Source organism: Astatotilapia calliptera, chromosome 11 (genome assembly GCF_964374335.1).
Source record: "Astatotilapia calliptera chromosome 11, fAstCal68.1, whole genome shotgun sequence".
NCBI classification, from domain to species: Eukaryota; Metazoa; Chordata; class Actinopteri; order Cichliformes; family Cichlidae; genus Astatotilapia; species Astatotilapia calliptera.
The window spans coordinates 31,195,199-31,216,040 of record NC_137432.1 but is presented as its reverse complement, the minus strand read 5'-3'; the positions used below and the strand labels follow the sequence as shown (position 1 = coordinate 31,216,040).

The 20,842-nt window shown below is 40.9% G+C and overlaps 1 protein-coding gene across 2 annotated transcripts; it reads right to left on the bottom strand.

Moving 5' to 3' along the window:
• capn7 (calpain 7) lies at positions 1–13,722 on the bottom strand. 2 transcript variants are annotated; one of them, XM_026184795.2, is made up of 22 exons: positions 13,360–13,722; positions 12,994–13,102; positions 11,733–11,890; positions 11,527–11,594; positions 11,135–11,368; positions 10,712–10,798; positions 10,148–10,274; positions 9,640–9,725; positions 9,425–9,518; positions 8,820–8,966; positions 8,324–8,430; positions 8,090–8,210; positions 7,172–7,316; positions 5,860–5,959; positions 5,548–5,683; positions 5,362–5,437; positions 4,838–4,983; positions 3,759–3,821; positions 3,429–3,559; positions 2,276–2,368; positions 1,214–1,383; positions 1–134 (listed from the first exon to the last, which is right to left on the bottom strand). In XM_026184795.2, exons 1-21 carry the CDS (start codon positions 13,459–13,461, stop codon positions 1,239–1,241), a joined length of 2,475 nt encoding a protein of 824 aa, XP_026040580.1. In that variant the 5' UTR covers positions 13,462–13,722; the 3' UTR covers positions 1–134; positions 1,214–1,238. The 2 variants fall into 2 exon arrangements, with proteins under 2 accessions (XP_026040580.1, XP_026040579.1); XM_026184794.2 differs by lacking the exon at positions 1–134 and having other exon boundaries at positions 427–1,383.
• Positions 13,723–20,842: the final 7,120 nt, after the last annotated feature.

Sequence of the window (20,842 nt, the reverse complement as noted above, 5' to 3'; positions counted from 1 at the left end):
AAACTCAGCGTGAATCCTGTCAGTGAAATCAGGCTGTTTCTCACTCAGCCATCACATCCACAGACAACATGTAGAGACATCATTCGACTGCTGCCATACTGGACTCCCTGTGATGCTGCTCTGCTGCACTGCTCCTGAGAATTAAAAATAATATTTTGTTGGTGGTTCAAAGAAACTAACTGCCCCTTCCACCTGACATGTTAACTGTTTTTTTAAAACAGCTTTTTTTGGCAGCTTATTTAATTGCTAGAAGAAGTGAATGTCACAACAGATATGATTTCGATATACTCGGAAAGTGATTTAATTACTTCCCAGAAACAGCATGTTGTGTTTTTTTAATTGTGGTTGTCAGTGTCTTTGAAGCTTTGAAGTAATGAGCACCTCAAACATGAAACCCTTGGACTACTTTTCTCATTTATATGAGAGTTGTGGGTTTTCTTTCCCCTGGTCTTTTAATTCATTTTGAATTTCAGCTTCATCATTTCATTTACTTATGTGTATAGTTCAACACTGGTTGGCTTGCTGCTGGTCACATTTTAGACTGAATGCACTCAGCTACAATCCAAAAGTACCGTCATATCTTAAATACATCATCCTTGTCTTAAAATTAAACCTGTGATTTGAAACCACAAGGCTGTAGCTCTTTAGAGCTGAGGTGTTCACCGCAGCAAAACAGATCCTGTGAAGAAGTAGAATAATCTGCTGTGTTTAAGTAGCGATGTCACTAATTCTGCAGCTTCAACCCCGTTACTGCTCCACATCCCGATGAATGCCAGATGTGTCTGTATAATCATTATTGTTCCATGAAATCACTCAGATTTGCCTACAATAAGAACAAAAATGTTGATACTAATTATTCTATTTGAGGAACTGTGTGCCTTATTAGGGCAAAAGGAGTTACTGCTCTTAACACCATTACTTTGTGAGGCTTGTAATGGGCTGTTTTCTAATTTGGCAGAGATGTTTTTTTGTTTTTGTCCCAAGATGCCTTGATGGTTATGCGTTTTAGTCCATATCAAAGTGCCTCTTTGATTATATCTCCAGAACAGCTTTGTGGTATCCTTGAGTCAGTTTTGAAATTCAAGTCCACATCAGCAAAAGTCTCAGTGAAAGAAGAGAAAATGCTAGCAGCAGTCACATTCTGGGCTTTGTGGAGGCCTTGGCACTTCCAAAATGCAGTTTCAGAAATATATTCCACAATGCCACCAAGTACCTTCCTCCCAATCCCAGCTCCATCTTCATTGGAGCTGGGAGACCTTCAGGGTTGAAGTACTGCTGAAGTCCAAAAAGAAGGGTCCTTCCTGTTTAGGCAGGAAAGTGGTGGGGGTGACGTTATAGATGCCTGCTGGGACATGATCTACCTCCATGTAGCAGAAACCACATCTGCAAGAAGCAAGGAAGAGGCTGTGACGTTCATTTATGGCAGAGGTTGATGTCATTTCAGAGGTGTGGGAAACGAAACATCACATTTTCATTTTAAAAGATAAGCAGACTAACTCTTCTTCATTCGAACGACTTTGACTTAACGGTACTTCCTGTAAATGCTTTTATCAAAAAAAAAGAGTTTTTAATCTTCCAAACCTAACCAAATCTATAAACAGAATAATTTGTTGATGTTATTTTAATTTTATTTTTTTTAAACCTGGCAAGTAATCAGGAACACTTTCAAATTTTCTTAAGGAAACTGGGTTTGCTAAAAAGACTTAAACATCTTAAACATCTTAAACAGCAGCAAAAATCTGAAAACATCGTAACACACCGACTGATAAAATGCTGCCCCCTGGTGGTAAAATCTAAAATTACTGCATGTCAAACACTGAACTCAGCTATGCCCACATGCTTGTAAACAATAAAATCCACAGCTTAATACATATTCCTGCTGACCGTTTTGGTATTGACCTGTTAAAAATTTAATGATGGTAAAGATCTACAATCGCAGATGGAGACACATTTTTGAGGAACAAAATTAATTGATCAATAATTTCGAAATATGCAAATTGTAGAAAGAAACATTTTTGTGATCCCTTACAGCAGTAATAAATAAATACTTTCAATCAAATTAAAATTAATTTTGCCCTCAGAAAGTCACAAAGATATCGCATCAGATCAATGTACTGCTCAGATGTAACAATGCTCCTGATGCTCTAAGTGAACTCAAACAAATCTTCTGCAGTGTTGATAAATGACCAGACATCAAACTCAGCTTATGGTCAGGGTGGACTTGTTGCTCTGCAGCTTGTGTACCTTTCACAATGATGCCTGCTCATTACTGTACCTGTAATCGCCACTGGTCTTCTTGTGGAAGGCAGCTGAGCCTGGATCACCCACTGTCGACACTGTCACCATCTCAAACCCAACGCTGTACTGCCTGCAGACACAGAACAGAAATAAAATGCAGAGAATAGCAACTGACTTCTACACAGATCAAAGATGCTCAAGCTAAAGTCATAGGGTTATCCATTGTTGAGGAAAAATAAGAGCTTTTTGTTTTAACTTTATTTGGTTTCCTGCAGTGCAGAGATGGACTTTAGTGCAACAAGCCTGTGTGTCTCAGTATGTAAGGTAGAAAGAAGGTAAGAGATTGAGCCAGAGGATTTTTATGTGCTAATGCTACATGAGAAAAGTCATTTAGCCGTTGTGCTAATAAGTCACTTAAAGCTAGTCAAACAAATATGCTTGAAATGAAGTAAAATATAAGTGACAACGCCCTAAAATTATTGCCATTAACGAGGAGATTTAATGCCAGAAAAACAAAACCACTACAAAAACATCTGTCATTGGCATGGTGAACAAACGCCTTAGTTTTTGTGCCATCTGCGTCACTGTTAACCCTCCCTACAGTGTGAACAACTAGAAAAGCATAACTTGGTTTATCTGTTGGACTGCAAATCTTGTTTCAGGCGAACATTTAACAAATTCAAATTTCATTTCACTTCTGAAGTCTTTATATGATAATGTAGCACAGAGTGACAAAGACTTTCAAGTAGTTTTGGCTGTGCTGACATAAATTCCATCAGTTGGTTAGAGATCTGAAGTGCGCCAAAATAAGTGCCGTGACCACGACCCCGGAGGACTAATTTAACCCAATTTTGTGTTATAAAATCTAATTTTCCCAGAATCTTTTTGCTGGCATTTTCTAAGTAGCACATAGATACCCAGACTAAGAGGTTGATGATGCTGATGGTTTCAGTGTTTGTTTTATGTCATCATTTTCTGCTATATGCAGATTATACAACTACGAGCACAGATGAAGTAAAAGTAAAACAAGCTTTTAAATCTATTGGACCTAAAACTACATGAATGATTTCAATGAAAATTGAAAACTGTGCTCCTATTAGGATATTATTGTCATATGGAGACCCAATTTACTCTATACCACATTTGGTATATTGCGCCTCAGTATACCAACTAGGGTATAGGGGGTTCACCTGGATCCTCGGAGCTCGATGAGCAGCGGTCCGGACCGTTCCAGGTTAATCTGATAGATTGGGTTGTTTTTGTACGAGTCTTTGTAGTTTCCACAGCCACCGGCACTGAGCCCCTTCCACTGACCATTGATCTGAAGACAGAAATCAAGTCAGTAAACATAATATCCACAATATCCAACTGTTTGGACAAGGTAAATATATTCACAGAATACAGTTAATATAATGTTGTCTAATTTAGCTAACCAAATTGCCCAAAAATGTACCAGTCCTAAATTACATGATAAAATACATAATGCACAGAATGTAGTTGTTGATTTATAGATAGCATACCCTTTTTGTGTTAGTGAAGGGATTTGGGATCTTGGAGAAGGTGAATTTGCATCCAGTGTAGACCTGCATAAAGAAACAACCTCCATTATTTTAGGGTTCACATTGTTAGTGGGCAAACTGCTCAGTAAAATACTCAAATTTCAATTCATACCCTACCTAATAATACTCCTTCATCATCTATAACTTTGTCAAACTGTGCATATTGTAGCTCAAAACACTGTAGAAAACTGTGAATTCTTAACCATCTGCTCATAAAATAAATCTTTTATATCAGTGCCATTCTGGCAAAAGAAACATTAGGAAAGAAATCTGATTTTCTGCTCCGGCTTTGATCTCTGGTGAAAACACAGTGAACACGAGAGAGTTCAATCAGTTATTCCAAAGATGATATTCATAGAGAAACACTGATGTGAGCTGATAGGAGGGGATTTTTCTTCACGGCTGGCTTGTTGGAGACAGAGGGAGAGAGAGAAACTGAGAGAAAGCCTGCAGTGTTTACAGCAGTCGTGTTGCTGTTACAGAATTCACACACACATAAAACACAAAGCTTCCAGCTGACACGTGCACACGAGTGCACGTTGTTTTTTTAATGAGGGATTTCAGTATAAACTGTTTTCCCAAGTCCTCACTGCGGTTTGCAAGAGGAGTCCATGAATTATAAATAACTAAAAAATATATTTGGGTCACGCAGCACATGCGTGCACTTAAAAAGTCCCTGAGAATCTACACTCAAGGACCTGCTTTTTCAGACAAGCTGAAGTGGGTGTAGCAGAATAATGTGAGAGGTGAATTTTAATTTATAGGGAGAGGAGATCAGAGAAGAGCAGTCACTGTTCCTAACTGCATGTAGTATGTACAGTAAGTCTGACAGAAACAAAAACAGACATCGTGCTTATTCTAGCATAACAAAATGCCCAATAGGTAGCTTTGAAACTGTTGTTACCAGCTGCCACATCAAATTCTAGTTAGAGTTAGAAATGATTTCACTAGAAAAAAAAAAGAATTAAGACTAGACTTTTTAAATTACTTTTCAGATTGTACTTCTGTGTATGAGCATAAACAGAGTTAACATCTCTCACCCGCAGTGTGTAGTTGATGGTGTTCTGTTTCTCGTACTGGGAAACCACCAGGGTAAAGGTGTGTGTTCCTGCACTGGTCAGCTTCATCTTGGTCAGATAGTGAGGACTGTTGATACGGATGCCATCTATGAAAGGAGGGGGATCCGCTGGGGAGGAAGAGGAGGTGTTCAAAATAAATAACCACACTGTAGCTTACAGATAACGTAAAACTTTCTTCAAACTCAACTTCTAACTGAATTTTTTCTTAACCTCCAGTATCAAATTTATAGGGTAGTAAATGTTAGTGAAGTGAAGTTTTTCTTTGTGTCGTTGTAAAAAGGGCGATGCATCACTAAAGCCAGGGCTCTGCAATAGACTAATCTCTTTCTTCCAGGCATCTGACCTTGCTGTATGTGGCGGAAGGGCAGAAATAAAGGCTGCCATCAATCTCCTGCTACCATTCATCTATAGTGGAACTGTCCTTGCTCGGTGGTGCAGAGAAAGAAAGAAAGAAAATGTCCTCTAAGGTATCTATCAAACCTCACCTGGATAGTAAACCTTCTTGCCATCAGTCTTGTAAACGACCAGCGTGATGAACTCTCTGTTTTGTGCAAAATCATCCTGGACAGACACGGTCATAGCACAAAAGTGTAGCATTACAGTATCAGACCACCACATTAATGGAAATGAAATCTGGATGAAATAAAAACATATCAGATCTGTGCCTTTACCTTATCAGTGATGTGTCTGGTGAGAAGCACCCACACAGCAGCACCACCAGCTGGACACTGAACCTCCAGCCTGTACTGGGGATTGTTGGCAAGACTGTACACATCCTTCACTGGACCCTGCTTTCCATCCCAGGTACTGCAGATGGAAAAGAAACCAGAACATAGACATGTCAGTGTAGAATGTCACAAAATGTACCAGAATATTTAGGAGTAAGATACTATGTAATGTTTTTTGTTCCCTTGAATAGTCCTTAAAATGTGAGTGACAAACTCTGCATCCATAAAACATGAGTAATATAAATTAACAGACACCTGTGAATACAGGAGGAGTTTTTAAAGAGTGCCGGATTCCAGCTCAGGTAGATGACATCATAGTATTGACAAAGGTCCTCCCATGCGATCCAGAACACACCTGGAAAGCAAACACAAGTTGATCGTTAACACTAATTTATCATTTTTTAATCATTTTAAGTTTGCCAAGAGAGATAAAAATTGTTTGGATTTATACCCTCACAGTGACTTCGGGTATATACTGGATTTCATTAGCAACATATCGACTATGTCATAAGCTTATGAATAAAGTCAGCGCTGCACATCATGGTGAGTAACTTTTGTAACTTTTGCTTTCTTAGCAAGTGATTTTAATTTTTAAACACTCTCCAATGTTTATTATTTGTAAAGCATAATATTTTTATTCTACCTTTTTAAGCTCTTTTGTGGATACTATTTCATTTTGAATTAATTTTTTATTTATATGGCACCCATTCACAACAGCAGTTATCTTTCCATCCACTTTCTTCTGTTTATCCAGTTTAGGGTTGGTGGAAGCCGATCCCAGCTGCCTTTAGGTACACCCTGGTCATGTTGCCAGTGAGTCACAGGGTGGACACAGAGAGACAGATAACCATTCACACCAAACCTTTTTACCTATGGCCAATTTGGAATCACTAATTAATCTAACCTGACTAACTGAATGTCTTTGGACTGTGGCAGAAAACCAGTGTACATGGACACCGGGAAGAACATGCAAACTACATACAAAAAGATGGTGGATCTGGTGACAGTGAGAAGGAATCAGTTTGCTAATCTATGGGTCCATTTATTTTCTTCTTTTTATCAAATTCATATTTTATTAAACTGCAACACCGGTAAACTGTCTTCTGAGATATTATGGCAAATGTTGAAGATTTCAGCACCTCTGTCTCTTTCTGTGATGGGAAAGTGTAAACACTAAAACCACCTGACAGAGGCAACCAGAGTGAGGCATACCCTCTATTTAATCTAACACTGTGTGAGTAATTTTATGCATGACGAAAGGTGCCACATATTTCTATAACATTTAAAATACCCTTTGATTATTTAAGAATGTGACTAACATTTTCACAAGGTTCTTAAATACACACAGTAAGTGTACATATAATGTGTAACTTAAAAAAAAAAAACGTAAAAAAACAAATAAAAATAGTACATTAGTTACCAGGAACAGAAAAACAAACCGACAATAACAGCTAGACTGCGACTGAATATGCTCCATACCCTGGAATTACTTAAAGACAGAATATAAAGACCAATGTGTGTGACCAATGTCAAAGTACTGAATGTAAAACTCAATAAACTCAGATACCGTTATCAAACTTCTGAGCTGTCTTGGGGTCAAAGTTGAGGTATTTCAGGAGCTCAGGTGTCCAGTTCTTCTCATCGCGCTCACTGTAGCGCCCCTTCCACCGCAGATGACTCCACGGATTCTTTAGCTGCAGGAATCGCATTTTCTACAAGAGAAACAAACCCGCAAGTATGAGGTTAATCACACGACCAGAAAAAAAAAAAAGACAGAATTATCTAAATATACTACAAACTAGCAGGTTTACTAAACATTTACTAAGCAAGATTATAAGAATGAAATGCTCATTCTTCAGTTTAGCGTCATGAGGAATTTTTTGTATTTTGGGAAGTTTAAAAATGTTTTTTTTTTCTTTTTTAAAAACTTTTTTGTTTTCATCATTTTTTGAACCTACTGACATGAGCAGCTTGTTAAGGAAGTCATAATTGACAATCACTAGCAAAACCATGCACAGAGACCTTTTAGAAGCTTCAGAGATACCTGCACAGCCGGTTAGCAGGGCTGAATTCAATTCATATTGAAATATTGAGTTCACCAGTGTTACAGATATCGGCGCTGCAGCAGGGTCAGTATAATATAAATGTCATAAGTCTGATTTCCCCCCATACTCCATCTCTGAGTCAATATAAGGCAGATGAAAAATTGAAGGAAACACTGAATGTGCAACCGCAATAGTACGACAATCCCATCGTTCCTTTATGATCATCTTTGTATACAAATTTAACTTGATAAGTGCTTAAAGAAACAAACCAGGTGAAAAGTAGAAACATTTTCTCACAAACATCAATCTGACTTTTTTTTTGCAACAAAATCAGTTCCCCCTGCTGGGAATTAGAAAGTCCACTACCCATTGTGTATGAGGGGCCACTAATGGCTTGATGTGTATAAACTGACAGTATAATGTAAACAACCAATGCTAACCTTGTATTCCCTGATGTCAAGAACAGCGTAGGCGTGTGTTGGCACTAAACCCCATCTTTCCCCTTCCTCCTCTGTCATTACACCCGTTGCTGTGGTGATGAGAACGTCACCCCTGTGAAACCTTAAACAGGAGAGAGAGAAGCAGATACAGAGTGAGAATAAGCACAGATGTTTAGTTGAGGAATTTATTATGGCCTATAAAATAATTATGCCTGTGCAAGTCTGTGCACCTACCTCTGGAAGAGCATGCGGAAGGTGTCGTCCCTGTTGAACGACTGATTGTCAGAGTGCATAGCGATGCGTTCAGGGATCCAGCCAGTGAGAGCATGCAGATCAATATTCTGTAAAAATTAGGCTATTATGAAAACAGTTCTTAAGAAAACTAATTTCTTGACTTTGACATCAGACTTTTTTCGAATTCAGAATATATGCAGAAAGTTGTTCAACAGCATGGCTGCAAAATTTAGAAAAAAAACAAGCTTTTTGGAGTTACTAAACCTGGAAGTGAACTAATTACAAAGACACAAATTTATCAAGCTAAAAAAAAAATGCATATTTATTTTTAAATATATTTAAACTTATTGCAACTGTACATCCCTTTCTCCTCAGTTCCAGCAAATCCCTGCACAAAATATTTTACTTAATTACTTTTTATTGGGGAGCTGTTTTTAGATGTTACCAGGTTACACCAGGAGAAATCACTAATTAACAAATGTCCCGGTTTACTCACCGAGTTGGAACCAGGGAAGTCGTAGCCGCCCATCACCTTCATGTAGGCCTTCTCAATCAGGGACACCCAGAGCTCGTTCCTGTTGCTGGAGTAGGAGCACAATAACTCTCCATTGCGATCCACTGGGAGGAAGTCATCTATAATAACCTGGAACAGGCAAAGAGTCAGTTTCTCAGTTTAAGGAAAGCAGGAGTAATATAACAAAGAACATAACTATAACTTTTTCTCATGCACAGCAGTTATTAGATAGAAGTAAGACTTTTTCCCCACTTTCCATTTTTTGAAGTAAAAAAAAAAAAAAAAAAAAAAGAGGAGGAATTTGTATACTTAAAAAAATAACTATTGTTATATTTAAATTAATATCAGAATGCATTATTAAATCTACAAAACCCCCCCCCCCCAAAAAAAACCCCCCACAACAACACAAAACCCAAAACAAAAAAAACAAAACAAGATATTTTCTTTTGCATCATGAACAGGTGACATGAGCGTAAACATTTCACAAAGTAATTTTTTTTATGCTTATTTCAACTCACATTGTAAAGACAAAATATTTGCAATGCAAATAACCAACAGGTAACTGACTGTTGTAATTCGTTGTTTACCTTCCTGGGAACTCCGTTGATATGGAGTTTGACCATGTACTTTCCACAAGGGTTGTATTCTGGCTCTCCTCGTCTGTTCTGAGGGTAGATTATGCTGCAACACACACACATGCAAGGTTCAATGGCTATTTTGCTTTTTAGTATGAAAGACAGTTTAAATTAAAATGCACTGCATGCTGATGTGCCATAAAAACAATATCAGTAAAGAACAGCACCTGGTGATGAGTTTTTTGTTGTAGCGTCTCTCGTAGGCTGCACTGATGGCTAAAGAGGCCACAAACGAACAGTCAGATACCACCGTCTGGACAGAAGATGAAATGAGGAAATCAATGTGAACGGGTTAATATATAATTACATACATTTAAATACATTGCATAAAATCACCATTACTTTAAGTCTGAGTTTGGACTTTTTACACTGAATGTTCAGTTACATATCAAAAGGTTTTTTAAATAGTCTCTCATAGAAACGCTTATCTGTGGTGTTACTGTGCCATCTACTGGATGAATTTAAGCAGTAAACAAAAAAAAAATCTTTACCATACCCATGGTAAAGAAACAAATTTTAAATGCATGATTCTTCAATAACCAACATTAGAACAATAATTGTGGTAAAGGACAAAGTTGGAACAAGATTTTTATTTAATATTCAAATATAAGGATTTTAGAAAATACATGTAGAGATCAACTGAGGATTGTGGAAATAAAACGAAACCAGTCCAACCTGTTTGATGCTGAAGCTGGACACAGACATGATCATGGTGGGGTTATTGCAGATCTCATCTGGCCGAACCCAGCGGGAGAAGATGGCTTTCTGTTTGGGTGACAAAGCCAGTTTCCCTGATTTGTCCCTGGTGAGAAGAAAAAAATAAAATAAAAACAAAAACTGTGTTTAGCCAATTCAGTCACACATTTTATTTTTCTATGTCACCAATTTTCAACCACAGTAAGTTTCTGTCAGTAATTCCCACATGCATTGGACCAAAGCTTCATATATGTAATGTTTTCTACTAAAAAAACCCACATTTGTTATACGAATTTAACCTGGAAAAACTTCTTACAACCACATCTCAAAGCAAAAGTGTTTTAGTGTTGAGTGTTTCAGGTATCCTTCCCATTAATGTGTCAAGAAACAGATACTGCAGTTTCTACAAATCTTAAGACTGTCTCCAAAATACATACATCCGCACATGACTTTTCTCTCCTGAATGTCTCAGTGAGGCTTGTATTAGCTTTGAAATAATGTTACTATTATAAAAACTGACTGCAAACAATAAAGCAAACTCACGAGAAAGGTACAGGAAAGGCAAATCGCTCTTTAAGGTCCACGCTCATGAAGGGCACGTAGGCTATGCCATTGATTGTAGATGTACTCCTGAAAATAAAGCACAAGTTTAATGAAATAGAAAAGCTTTGACACATAATTTTGCAGTAGTATTTACATATTTAAAAAGGATAAAACCATTAGGGCATTAAAAGGCCCTATATAAGTTTTCCAGGCATCTTTTGCATCCAAAGATTTCAAAATAATCTTATCAAAGGCTGAGGCAGTAATGTCATTTGCCACCTGGTGTAGTGATTTAGCACAAAACTACATTAAAAAAAAAATGTAAATGTTATACTTTCTAAAATTTTTCAGCAACTAGAAGTGTATACTAAAGGGATACCCAGAAACATTGGCCTTTATGACATATTCAGTGAGCCTTCTCACCTGAGTACCTCGATCTCCTCAGATGTGTAGCGCTGACCTTGGGGCTCACTGGACTGCACAGCCCGGACAGGTTGGGATTGCTGTCGGTCATTGAGGCTGAAGTCTGGCCCAAGAGGGAGGAACTGGCGGACAGGTCCTCCTGAACTGGCACCAGTGCTGGGCTTGGTTCCAGGAGCCCCTGTCCTGTCCTGAGCTGAAGCCGATTTGGACTGGGATTCTTTAAGACCTTCGGCTCTGGCAAAATATAGTGGAAGAAGTTTTTTTGTTGTTCATTTTTTTAACATGCAAAAAGTGAAAACAACAACAACATTAAGACAAAAAGCTCTAGAGCATTAAAAGGAATGATGAACATTCTAGTTTACAACACAAAACCAGGACCATTTTATATGTACCTGTCTAAAGCTTGACGTGCCAGCTGTTTCAGTTTGTTCTGCAGCACTTGCTCAGATGTTTCATTGGACTGGTGAAAAAAAACAAACAAAAGAAATCAGGAAGAGGAATTAATGTGAGCATGAGTAGGGATAATATGAGGGAAGTCTAAGTGTCAGTCAGTGAGTGACATAATGAAAAACAGAAAGGGGCCTAGTGAGAGACTAACCGTTTTAATGCACAGCTCCACAGCCTGAGTGTACAGTTCAATAGCTTCATCATCATTTCCCTTTTCATCTTCCTCAAAGGCTTGGGTAACCAGGAAGTGGGCACGTTCCAGGTCCACCTGGTGCCGGGACTTCAGTGGGTCACTTTTCTGTGCTTGAACTAATGTCAAAGGTCAAAGGAAGGAATGGTTAAGACAACAGGTAATTTGACCTAATTCATTTTCCCATGGAGTATTAATGTTGTTGTCATAGAGGATTTTTAATGGACACCAAGTTATCCAAACCTGTTTTTAGCACATTATACTTGAGTAAATGAAAACTCAAGATGAAAGTTGGAAATATGAATATCTTCATTACAAAACAGATTAAGACCAGACACTAGATAAGGAGATTAATGCTCCCTAGTCTCTCCTATCTGACCCAAAGACTCATCTTAAGTACTGTCTGCCCATATTTGTCTCTCATTGTATTCAGGAGTAAAACAGAATTTAACCTTCCAACAACTTTTCTTGAGCCACCTTTAATCTCTTGAACAGTGCTGAAATAGTGCTTAAACTATCAGTTTAGTAAGTTTACTGGTGCAGCTTAATACAACAGCATACACATAAACTCCACCTTTAAAAATGTCATAAAGTAATTATTATTCTTTGTTAATGCTGGCTCAGACAGGTGCTAAGTTACTTAGTTGTGATTTTTTTGGTAGCTTTCTGGATAAATGATAGAAAGATGATAGAAAAAAAGAGCAATCAATTTCTACATTTCATATCATCGAAATCACTAAACAGCAATACCCAGCATTACACATCATCTAGTGGTAACAGGACTCTTGTACATTCTGTGGCCACACCCATGTGAACACACAAATCAAGAGCATGAGGAGAGTCATGGAAAAAACTGGTCAGACAGAAACTGAGAAACTGTCCTTTTCAGTAAAAAAGAGAAACATTTTCTTACCCATTAAACACTTCACCTCTTTAAAGGTGTTGCTCAAGATAAATCAACAACTCAGTAAAACAGGATACTGAGTGTCTTTTAGACAACAAGTTTAATGAACAACATGTGGAGTGTGTTTATTATAATAGTTTCCAGCTATCCATACATTAATTAAAATGGGAGTATATTCAGTCCCAGGTCTATATTTTCATGCAATATTACTAGAGTAGCTTTTATGTGATTTATATTTCACATTAAGCCTTCATTTGTAAGTCATCTGAAAAGCCATCAGAAGCAAAACCCTTTGCGCCTATTGTGAGGTGAGCTTACCTGCATTGTGGAGGGCTTGAACCCGATCCAAGTATTCATTCACTTTCTCCTGGATCCCGTCCAGTTTGGACCCTGCCATGCCAGCATAAATGAGGGCCTGAGCTGCCTCCTATGGAAAACAAACATAAAAGAGGCAGCGGTTAGAAAAGTATTACATCCGGTCACTAAGTACTGGCATCCAGGGACACTAGCAACCCAACTTTGACCAAATATATCTGTAAACTGTTAATTCGTAAAGTAGTAGACTTCTTAAATCTAATCCTGCTGCTATTACAGAAATGAAAGTGAGTTTGAACTTCTAAGATTAGCAAAATGCTAACCCTGAAAAATGGCATACGCTTACAGGTAAAACTTATTGGCACTTACCTTATAATAAAATACAGCCTCGTTATATTTGCCATTCTGGTCATATGTTACAGCTGTTTTGGCAAAAGTGACAGCATCAAGTTCCAGCGCCGCGGAGTCCATGTCGAACAAAACTTGTTGACAGAGTGACAATCTCTCAGTTAGCCAGAACAGGCTAGCTAACCGTTAGCTACCTATAAAATGTCTATAAACAAAATATCTGCTTTTCTCTGTTGGCACTGTTCATTCTGTCAACTCGGAAAAAACATAGAGAAGATAATGCTGATACGTGGTGTTGATCCCACAGCCAAAACTGCCACGGTAAAAGTTTTCCTCTGCCTTTTATCAAATGACTACAACATTAGCAGACACCAAAACAACCATACTGTTTCCGGGAGACAATTCGCGCAGTCGCAGTAGAAACGCTAGCGCTGTTGAAGAGCGCAGATACCGGGGGTACGACGGTGCGTTCACGAGCAGGGAAAAATAACATTTTTTTAATACAGCTAACGTTATTTATTGGCAATTGGTAAAATATTGTAGTATAAGTCTAGTCTTTCTTTTTTCTTTATGAGCCATACCATGAAAATATGGGAAAGAGGATGATGCAGAAGTATACAAAGGGTCAGAATGAGTTAAGTTATGTCTGACCAGGCTTACATGGTTATGAGAGGGATAGTGGATACATTGGACACAGGATTTTGATTATGGAGCTGCCAATCAAGAGAAAAGGGGGAAGAGCAATCGTTTTTATGAGGATTGTTTTTCCAGAATCACATTTGTTTACTAAAAATGGTAGATGATGATCTTACCTGTTGGGAAACTTTACCCGTCTTAAAAATATTTTTTTCTTGCTGATACCTAATAAACCCTCTATTTCTTGGTTTAAGTCACTACACTCAAACATCTCAAAATTTTTATGGAAAAAATAGATTGCAGTATGTTTTAAAAATAGGTCAAAACAAAGATTGTAGCCTGGCTAAATTAACCAGCCCAGAACACAGATTATCTTTGGGGTTCTTTTAATCTGAATGATAAAGTAAGTGCTCAGAAGAAAATAACAAGGTTGTAAAAATAAAGAAATAAAATTGTTACAGACAGCTCCTATCCAGTAACAGCTTTGTGCTCTGGTAACCCACTGCTACTGCAGGTTATTTCCCCAACTTTATCAGCATCTGGAACTCAAGGACATCTAGCGTCATTTCGTGTCTGATATAAACCCAAACATAAATAAAACAAAACTTAGCAGTGCAAAAATAACTGTAGTGGCTTCTCCTGCATAGATACAGAGCCAAGATTAAACAGTTAACACGGTACATTTCCCTCTTACCCACAGAGATAGTATAATACAAGTGTGAACTCAAATACATACAGTGCATTAATCCAGCAGAAAACGGAATATGGATCCCTCTGAGACGAACGGCGAAGTTGGTGGCAGCTACTCCTGGTGCCTTAACTGTTGCACACTTTGCGTTCAAAACAGATCACGCAGCGAAAAAAAGGCATTGAACACCCACATAACACCAATGCAAGCTAGCACTCGTGCATGTCTCCGTAGATCCCCATGATCCCTTCCGCTCTCAGAGGTACCCCAAAAGAAAAACGGTGCCATCCAGTGGCATGTCCCATAATATCGAACTTCCACCCGGCTACATACTCCCCTGCTTAAGAGTCAACGTCCCCGGTGACTCAATTGGTATATCTCAACTCATGCACTGCTTCCTTAAAGAGAGCAGTACCCAAATTAGTCAACAACTGAGACAGTACCTCAGGGCTCAAGGTGATGGCATGACATGCTGATACAGGGACATGGTAAGGGTTTGAATGCACTCCAGCATTAGCTCTTTTACTCCGACGGGGCACTGGTGTTGGTGGAATGACCCCAATATCCCTGTTAGTTTCAGTAGCAACTGTCTCTGGTGTGGACACCTGCTCAGAGTCAGATGGTACAGTAACACGAGCATCATCAGTGTTTACAGACTCAGAAATGTCACTGCTTTGAACTGCTTCATCAGACCCCTGCTCTGCACTTGGGTATGAGGTTTCTCCGAACAACACATACTCAGGATCTGGATCTGAACAGCCTGTTTTCTCTTCTGTCCTAGGACTCACTACCACAGGGGATTCATTATTTTTCTTTTTCCTGGGTGCAGGAATTGGGCCAATACAAGGTCTAAGGTTAGCTCTGTGAACCCGTTTTACTGGCCCACCCTCCACCGGCTCCACTGCATGTGTGCTGCCCTGGACTTCGACAACCCTATAAACCACAGGGCTCCAGGCGTCCTGAATTTTGTTCCTGCCTTGGGGCCAGTGTCGCAGATAAACTAACTGACCTACTTCAACAGGGGGGCAATAGACTCGGGTTTTGTCCAGCTCAAGCCTTTCCGCTGCTTTCTGCTCCGTGTACTGCCTTGCTCTGTTATGTGCTTCATTTAAGCGCTGCTGATGCACAACCAGCCAGTCATGTCTCTTATCAAGCACCTGCTCCTGCCCCAGTAAAGCATCTACAGGAAGGTGGGGGTGCACTCCAAACATGAGGTAATACGGCGAGTGCCCTGTGGTGGCATGGGGAGTCACATTGTACGCATAGACCAATTCTGGCAAATACTCAGGCCAACGGCGTTTCTTGTCAGGTGGGAGGGTACGCAATAGGTCATGAAGTGTCCTATTGAAACGTTCACATTGTGCATTACCTTGGGGATGATGTGGTGTAGTATGGCTTTTTTTAACCCCATATAACTTGCACAGTTCCTGAATCACATCACTTTCAAAATTTCTGCCCTGATCAGAATGTAACCTCTCTGGTACGCCATACCTCATGAACCACTCTCTAAGCAAAATCTTAGCAGTTGTATCAGCTTTCTGGTCGCGTGTGGGGAAAGCTTGTGTGAACTTGGTGAAAACATCTGTAACCACCAACACATTTTCCCGTCCATCTGAGGCTGGCTCCAACATGCTAAAATCTACTGCAACCACTTCAAGAGGTCTAGTGGCCAAAAAAGGCTTGACAGGGGCATGAATCTTGGGCTGTGGCAACTTAGTAAGCACACATCTGTAGCATTTCTTAATCCACTGGTCCACTTCTTCATACATACCAACCCAAAAACATCTCTGTCTTAACAGATTCTGGGTCCGCTCCACCCCCTGATGCCCCATCTGATCATGCACACTCCCCAGTACAGCTTCCTTTAAACAAGCTGGCAAAAGGAGCTGCTGACACCTCCCCAAATGTCCATCCTCAATGACCCGATACAACAATCCCTCCAACTCCATGATACGTGACCACTGCCGGAGCAGAGAAATCACAGACTTAGCCAAACCTCTCCTCTGCTGGTGTGTGGGTTTCTTCTTTTTGTCCCAAAACTGCCTAAAGGACTTGATAGTAGGGTCAGAGCACTGAAACTGTCGCAACTCTTCCTTAGAATACCCTGGCAGAGTGGGTGTATTCCCTTGGGAATCAGTAAAATGGGTGTCTTGCTCAACTGCTGTGACCCGGGCCTGCCTCACCTGACAACATTTTACACCTGCACTTACTAAGTCCAGGCCTAGCGTTGTCCCTCTGCTGACAAGGTTACAGATGGATATGCATCCATCAAACTCCTCCTCATCTCCTGCAGGCTGGGGCTCCCCTGCTAATGGCTGTCTAGAGAGGGTATCGGCTGCTGTGTTACACCGACCAGGACGATACTGCACCTCAAAGTCAAATGGCGCTAACTGGGCAACCCAGCGCTGTTCAATGGCTCCCAGCTTTGCTGAGCTCAGGTGGCAGAGGGGGTTGTTATCTGTCACAACTGTGAATTTGGAGCCTAAGAGATACCCCCTAAACTTCTCAGACACAGCCCATTTAAGGGCGAGGAGCTCTAATTTCATGCTGCTATAGTTTCTGTCATTTCTCTCTGCATTTCTCAACCTTCGGCTGGCGTATGCTATAACACGTTTCCTGCCACCCTGCACCTGATAAAGAACTGCTCCCAGTCCTAAACTGCTGGCATCCGTCTCAACAACAAATGGCAGTGAGAAATCAGCATAAGCAAGTAGGGGGGCACTCGTGAGCTTCTCTTTCAGCTGTTCAAATGACTCTTGACAAGATGGCGTCCACACACTTTCCAGCAAGTTTTTATATTTAGCTGGACTGTCCTCCTTGCCCCATGCATTAATCAGATCATGCAAAGGACCTGCCAGCTGCGAAAATCCATGGAGAAATCTCCTGTAATAACTGCAAAAACCCAGGAAGGATCTCAGCTCTTTAACTGTGGTGGGTACTGGCCACTGCCTCACTGCAGCTATCTTGTCTGGGTCCGTACCTATCCCTTCAGCTGAGATCTGGTGACCCAAAAAGCGTACACTAGATTGGAGAAAATGACATTTCTCCACCTTAACCTTCAGCCCAGTTTCCCTGAGTCTCTGCAACACTGTCTGAAGACGTGTCAAATGGTCTTCAAAAGTTGATGAGTAGACTAATATGTCATCTAGGTACACGAGCATGATCTGAAGGATTAAGTCACTCATAGTGGCCTGCATGAGTCTTTGGAAAGTGGCTGGACCGTTACACACACCAAAGGGCAATCTGGTATATTCAAACAACCCAAATGGGGTTGTAAAAGCAGTCTTGTGCCTGTCTCTTTCGTGAACTGCCACTTGATGATAGCCACTTGCCAGGTCGATAGTCGAGAAAAACCTTGCACCATGTAATGCATCAAAGGATTCATCTATACGGGGCAAAGGAAAGGCATCACGTCTGGTCTTGGCATTTAGCCGCCTGTAATCGACACATAACCTCAAGCTGTTGTCTGTCTTCCTCACCAGCACAATGGGCGATGCATAGGCACTAGTGCTTTCTTTGATCACACCCTTTTTCAGAAGCTGGGTTATGTGTTCTCGCACCTCTTTGTACTGTGTTGGAGGTATCCGTCGGTAGGCCTGAGTGACCGGGACATCATCGACTAGGTGTATCTCATGACTGATCTTCTCTGTATAACCTAGATCTTCATCCTTGAAAGCAAAAACATCTGCATACTGAGCCAAAAGTGCAGCTAATTTGGTCTGTTCCTCTTGGGAGCCACTAATGCTCAGCTGCTCTATCAGCAATTTCAGTTCACCATCAGATTCTTTAGCCCCTTCCTTATTCAGTGACACTTCCTCGTGGTCAGCAGAGATACGATTAAACTGCACCTCAGCTGCATTTTCAACACACTCCACTACAGTAAGCATACCAAGTCTGGTCCGGGGAGCCAACCACACATCTTCCTGAGAGAAGTTCACAACTTGAACTGGAAACACGTGCCTGTCAGTTTCAACAAGAGTAGGAACAACAACCAAACCACTGGGAACGAGCGTGTTGGTTGGCTCAAGTAACATTAAGGTCTGGTCATCTGAAACTTTCCCAAGCCCTCTAGCAAATACTGTGGCCACGGATGATGCTGGCACGTGTACAGTATTTTTACCAGCTAACCGGGCGATGGATGACCTCTCTAATACTTCGCAGGCTTGCACCCTCTGAAAAGCTTCTCCCCAAGCAGCATTTAACTCTCCTCCGAGAGTTGAATCAAAACTAGCAATGGCTAGCTCCTTACATCTCTTTATTATGTTCATTCCAACAAGAACAGGGGGGGATCCCTCTAGTCTGCTGGCACCTTTTCCCACCTGCTGTTCCACATCATTTTCCTGCACCTTAACTTTAGCTGACATTAGCTCTTGGTCCTGTGGCCCTCCTGGTTCTGGGGCGGGGTCCCTGACTACCAAAAAACCCACACTCCTGCGCTGTTAACCCCATGACCTGCACATCCAGCTCAATGTAACCTATATAAGGAATTGGCAATGAGTTAGCTGCAGTCAATTTAAGCCATTTAGCTGTAGGGGTTACATCATCATCTTCACCCATTAGGTGTTGTCGGAAAAATGCCTCTGAGATGGTGCTAACCTGGCTCCCTGTATCCAAAAGGGTTCTAGCCTTAATCCCTCCCACCTCAATTTCAACTTCAGGACATTTACCAACTGCTCTGTCAAAAAATCTCTCACGAGTTAGGGTCTTTGAGCCAGTAGTCTCCCCTCGAATTGCCCGGCTCTTGGCAACCGAGGTGGCTAGTTTCCCTGACCAGGTGCAGGAACAGAAACTGGAGAAGCTCCTTGCTTAAGGGTTTTGCACTCCCTAGCAATGTGTCCAACTCCCTTACACTTGAAACAGATGGGCTTCCCATCATCAGTGAACTGGAACTTTGATCTGGGAATCCCACGTTTAGGGGCCCTTTCTCCGGATGTAACACTCTCCCTAACCACACTGAGTAACTCCCCAATAGCCTTGCCCTGCTCAGAAACCACCTTAAGGATTTCATCTAGAGTTGCAGATGACCTATCTGGAGCTTCACGGGTACTCTGATCCCTTGCAACCGCACTGTCACTTAATATGGGCCTGCTCTTGGCAACTCTGGTGCCACTAGGTTTTTCTTCCATCGACCAAGCAATTGCTTCCTGACGTACATCAAAAAGCGTAGACTCTGGCTTTTCCCTCACCATCTTGCGAAGCTCCCTTCGCAGAGTGGAGTCTCTTACTCCCTCCACAAACTGGTCTCTAACTGCCATCTTTGTGTCTCGTACTGCATCAGGCCTTTGTTTAAGGGCTAAGCGGAGGATCTGGGACAGAGCGTGTGAGTACTCAAAGAAATCTTCACCTTCTAGCTGGAAACGGCTAAAAAAGGTTTGCAGTAACTGTGCTACACTGCGCCTCTCACCATAAGCTTCTCTGAGAAAACAAAATATTTCTTCGGGTTCAATTTGCTCTCCCCCAGTACATAACTTGATCTCTTCAAGTGCAGAACCCCTGAGGAGGGAAAAAATGAAGTCAACCTGATCATCATTACCCAAGCCTCTAGTTCTGATACCCCTCTGTACTTCATCAATAAACTCCTCTACAGAACGTCCATCTACGGTTGCATCCCCACTAAAGGGTTGAATAGGTCGCTCTCGCGGCAGATATACATACGACCTACTTGCCCCGTCACTCAAAGCAGTTATCCTGGCCATAGCCTGGTCATGTTTGTTACTCAGTTCTGACAATTTTGCCTGAAGCTCAGTGACAGGGTCCCTTGCGGTGGCCCCCGCCAAACCCTGGTCATCGTCACTGTTTGTGTCTGACATAATGAAATGTCTGTGTCCAGATTAGTCTTTGGTCAGGATGCAGAAATTGCCTTAGCAGTCTATTCAGCTAGGTGCCACTGATGTCCTCTTCTCCTCTGGAAAGAATCCTTCCCTCGATCGAAATCACCCTCTTCTGGAAAGACTGGCCACTGCTCCTCTGCACACCTCTGGTATGGCCTCAATCGTCCGATCCTTTCCAATCCCTCGCGTCGCAGGTGACCACCACTACAGTTATTTCTTGCACCGTAAAATAACCTACTTAAACGGAAACCCATAAAAAACAAAATCGCTGAGCTGCCACTTTTGCAGATACCCCACTCCTGGTACCAAATTGTGTAGCCTGGCTAAATTAACCAGCCCAGAACACAGA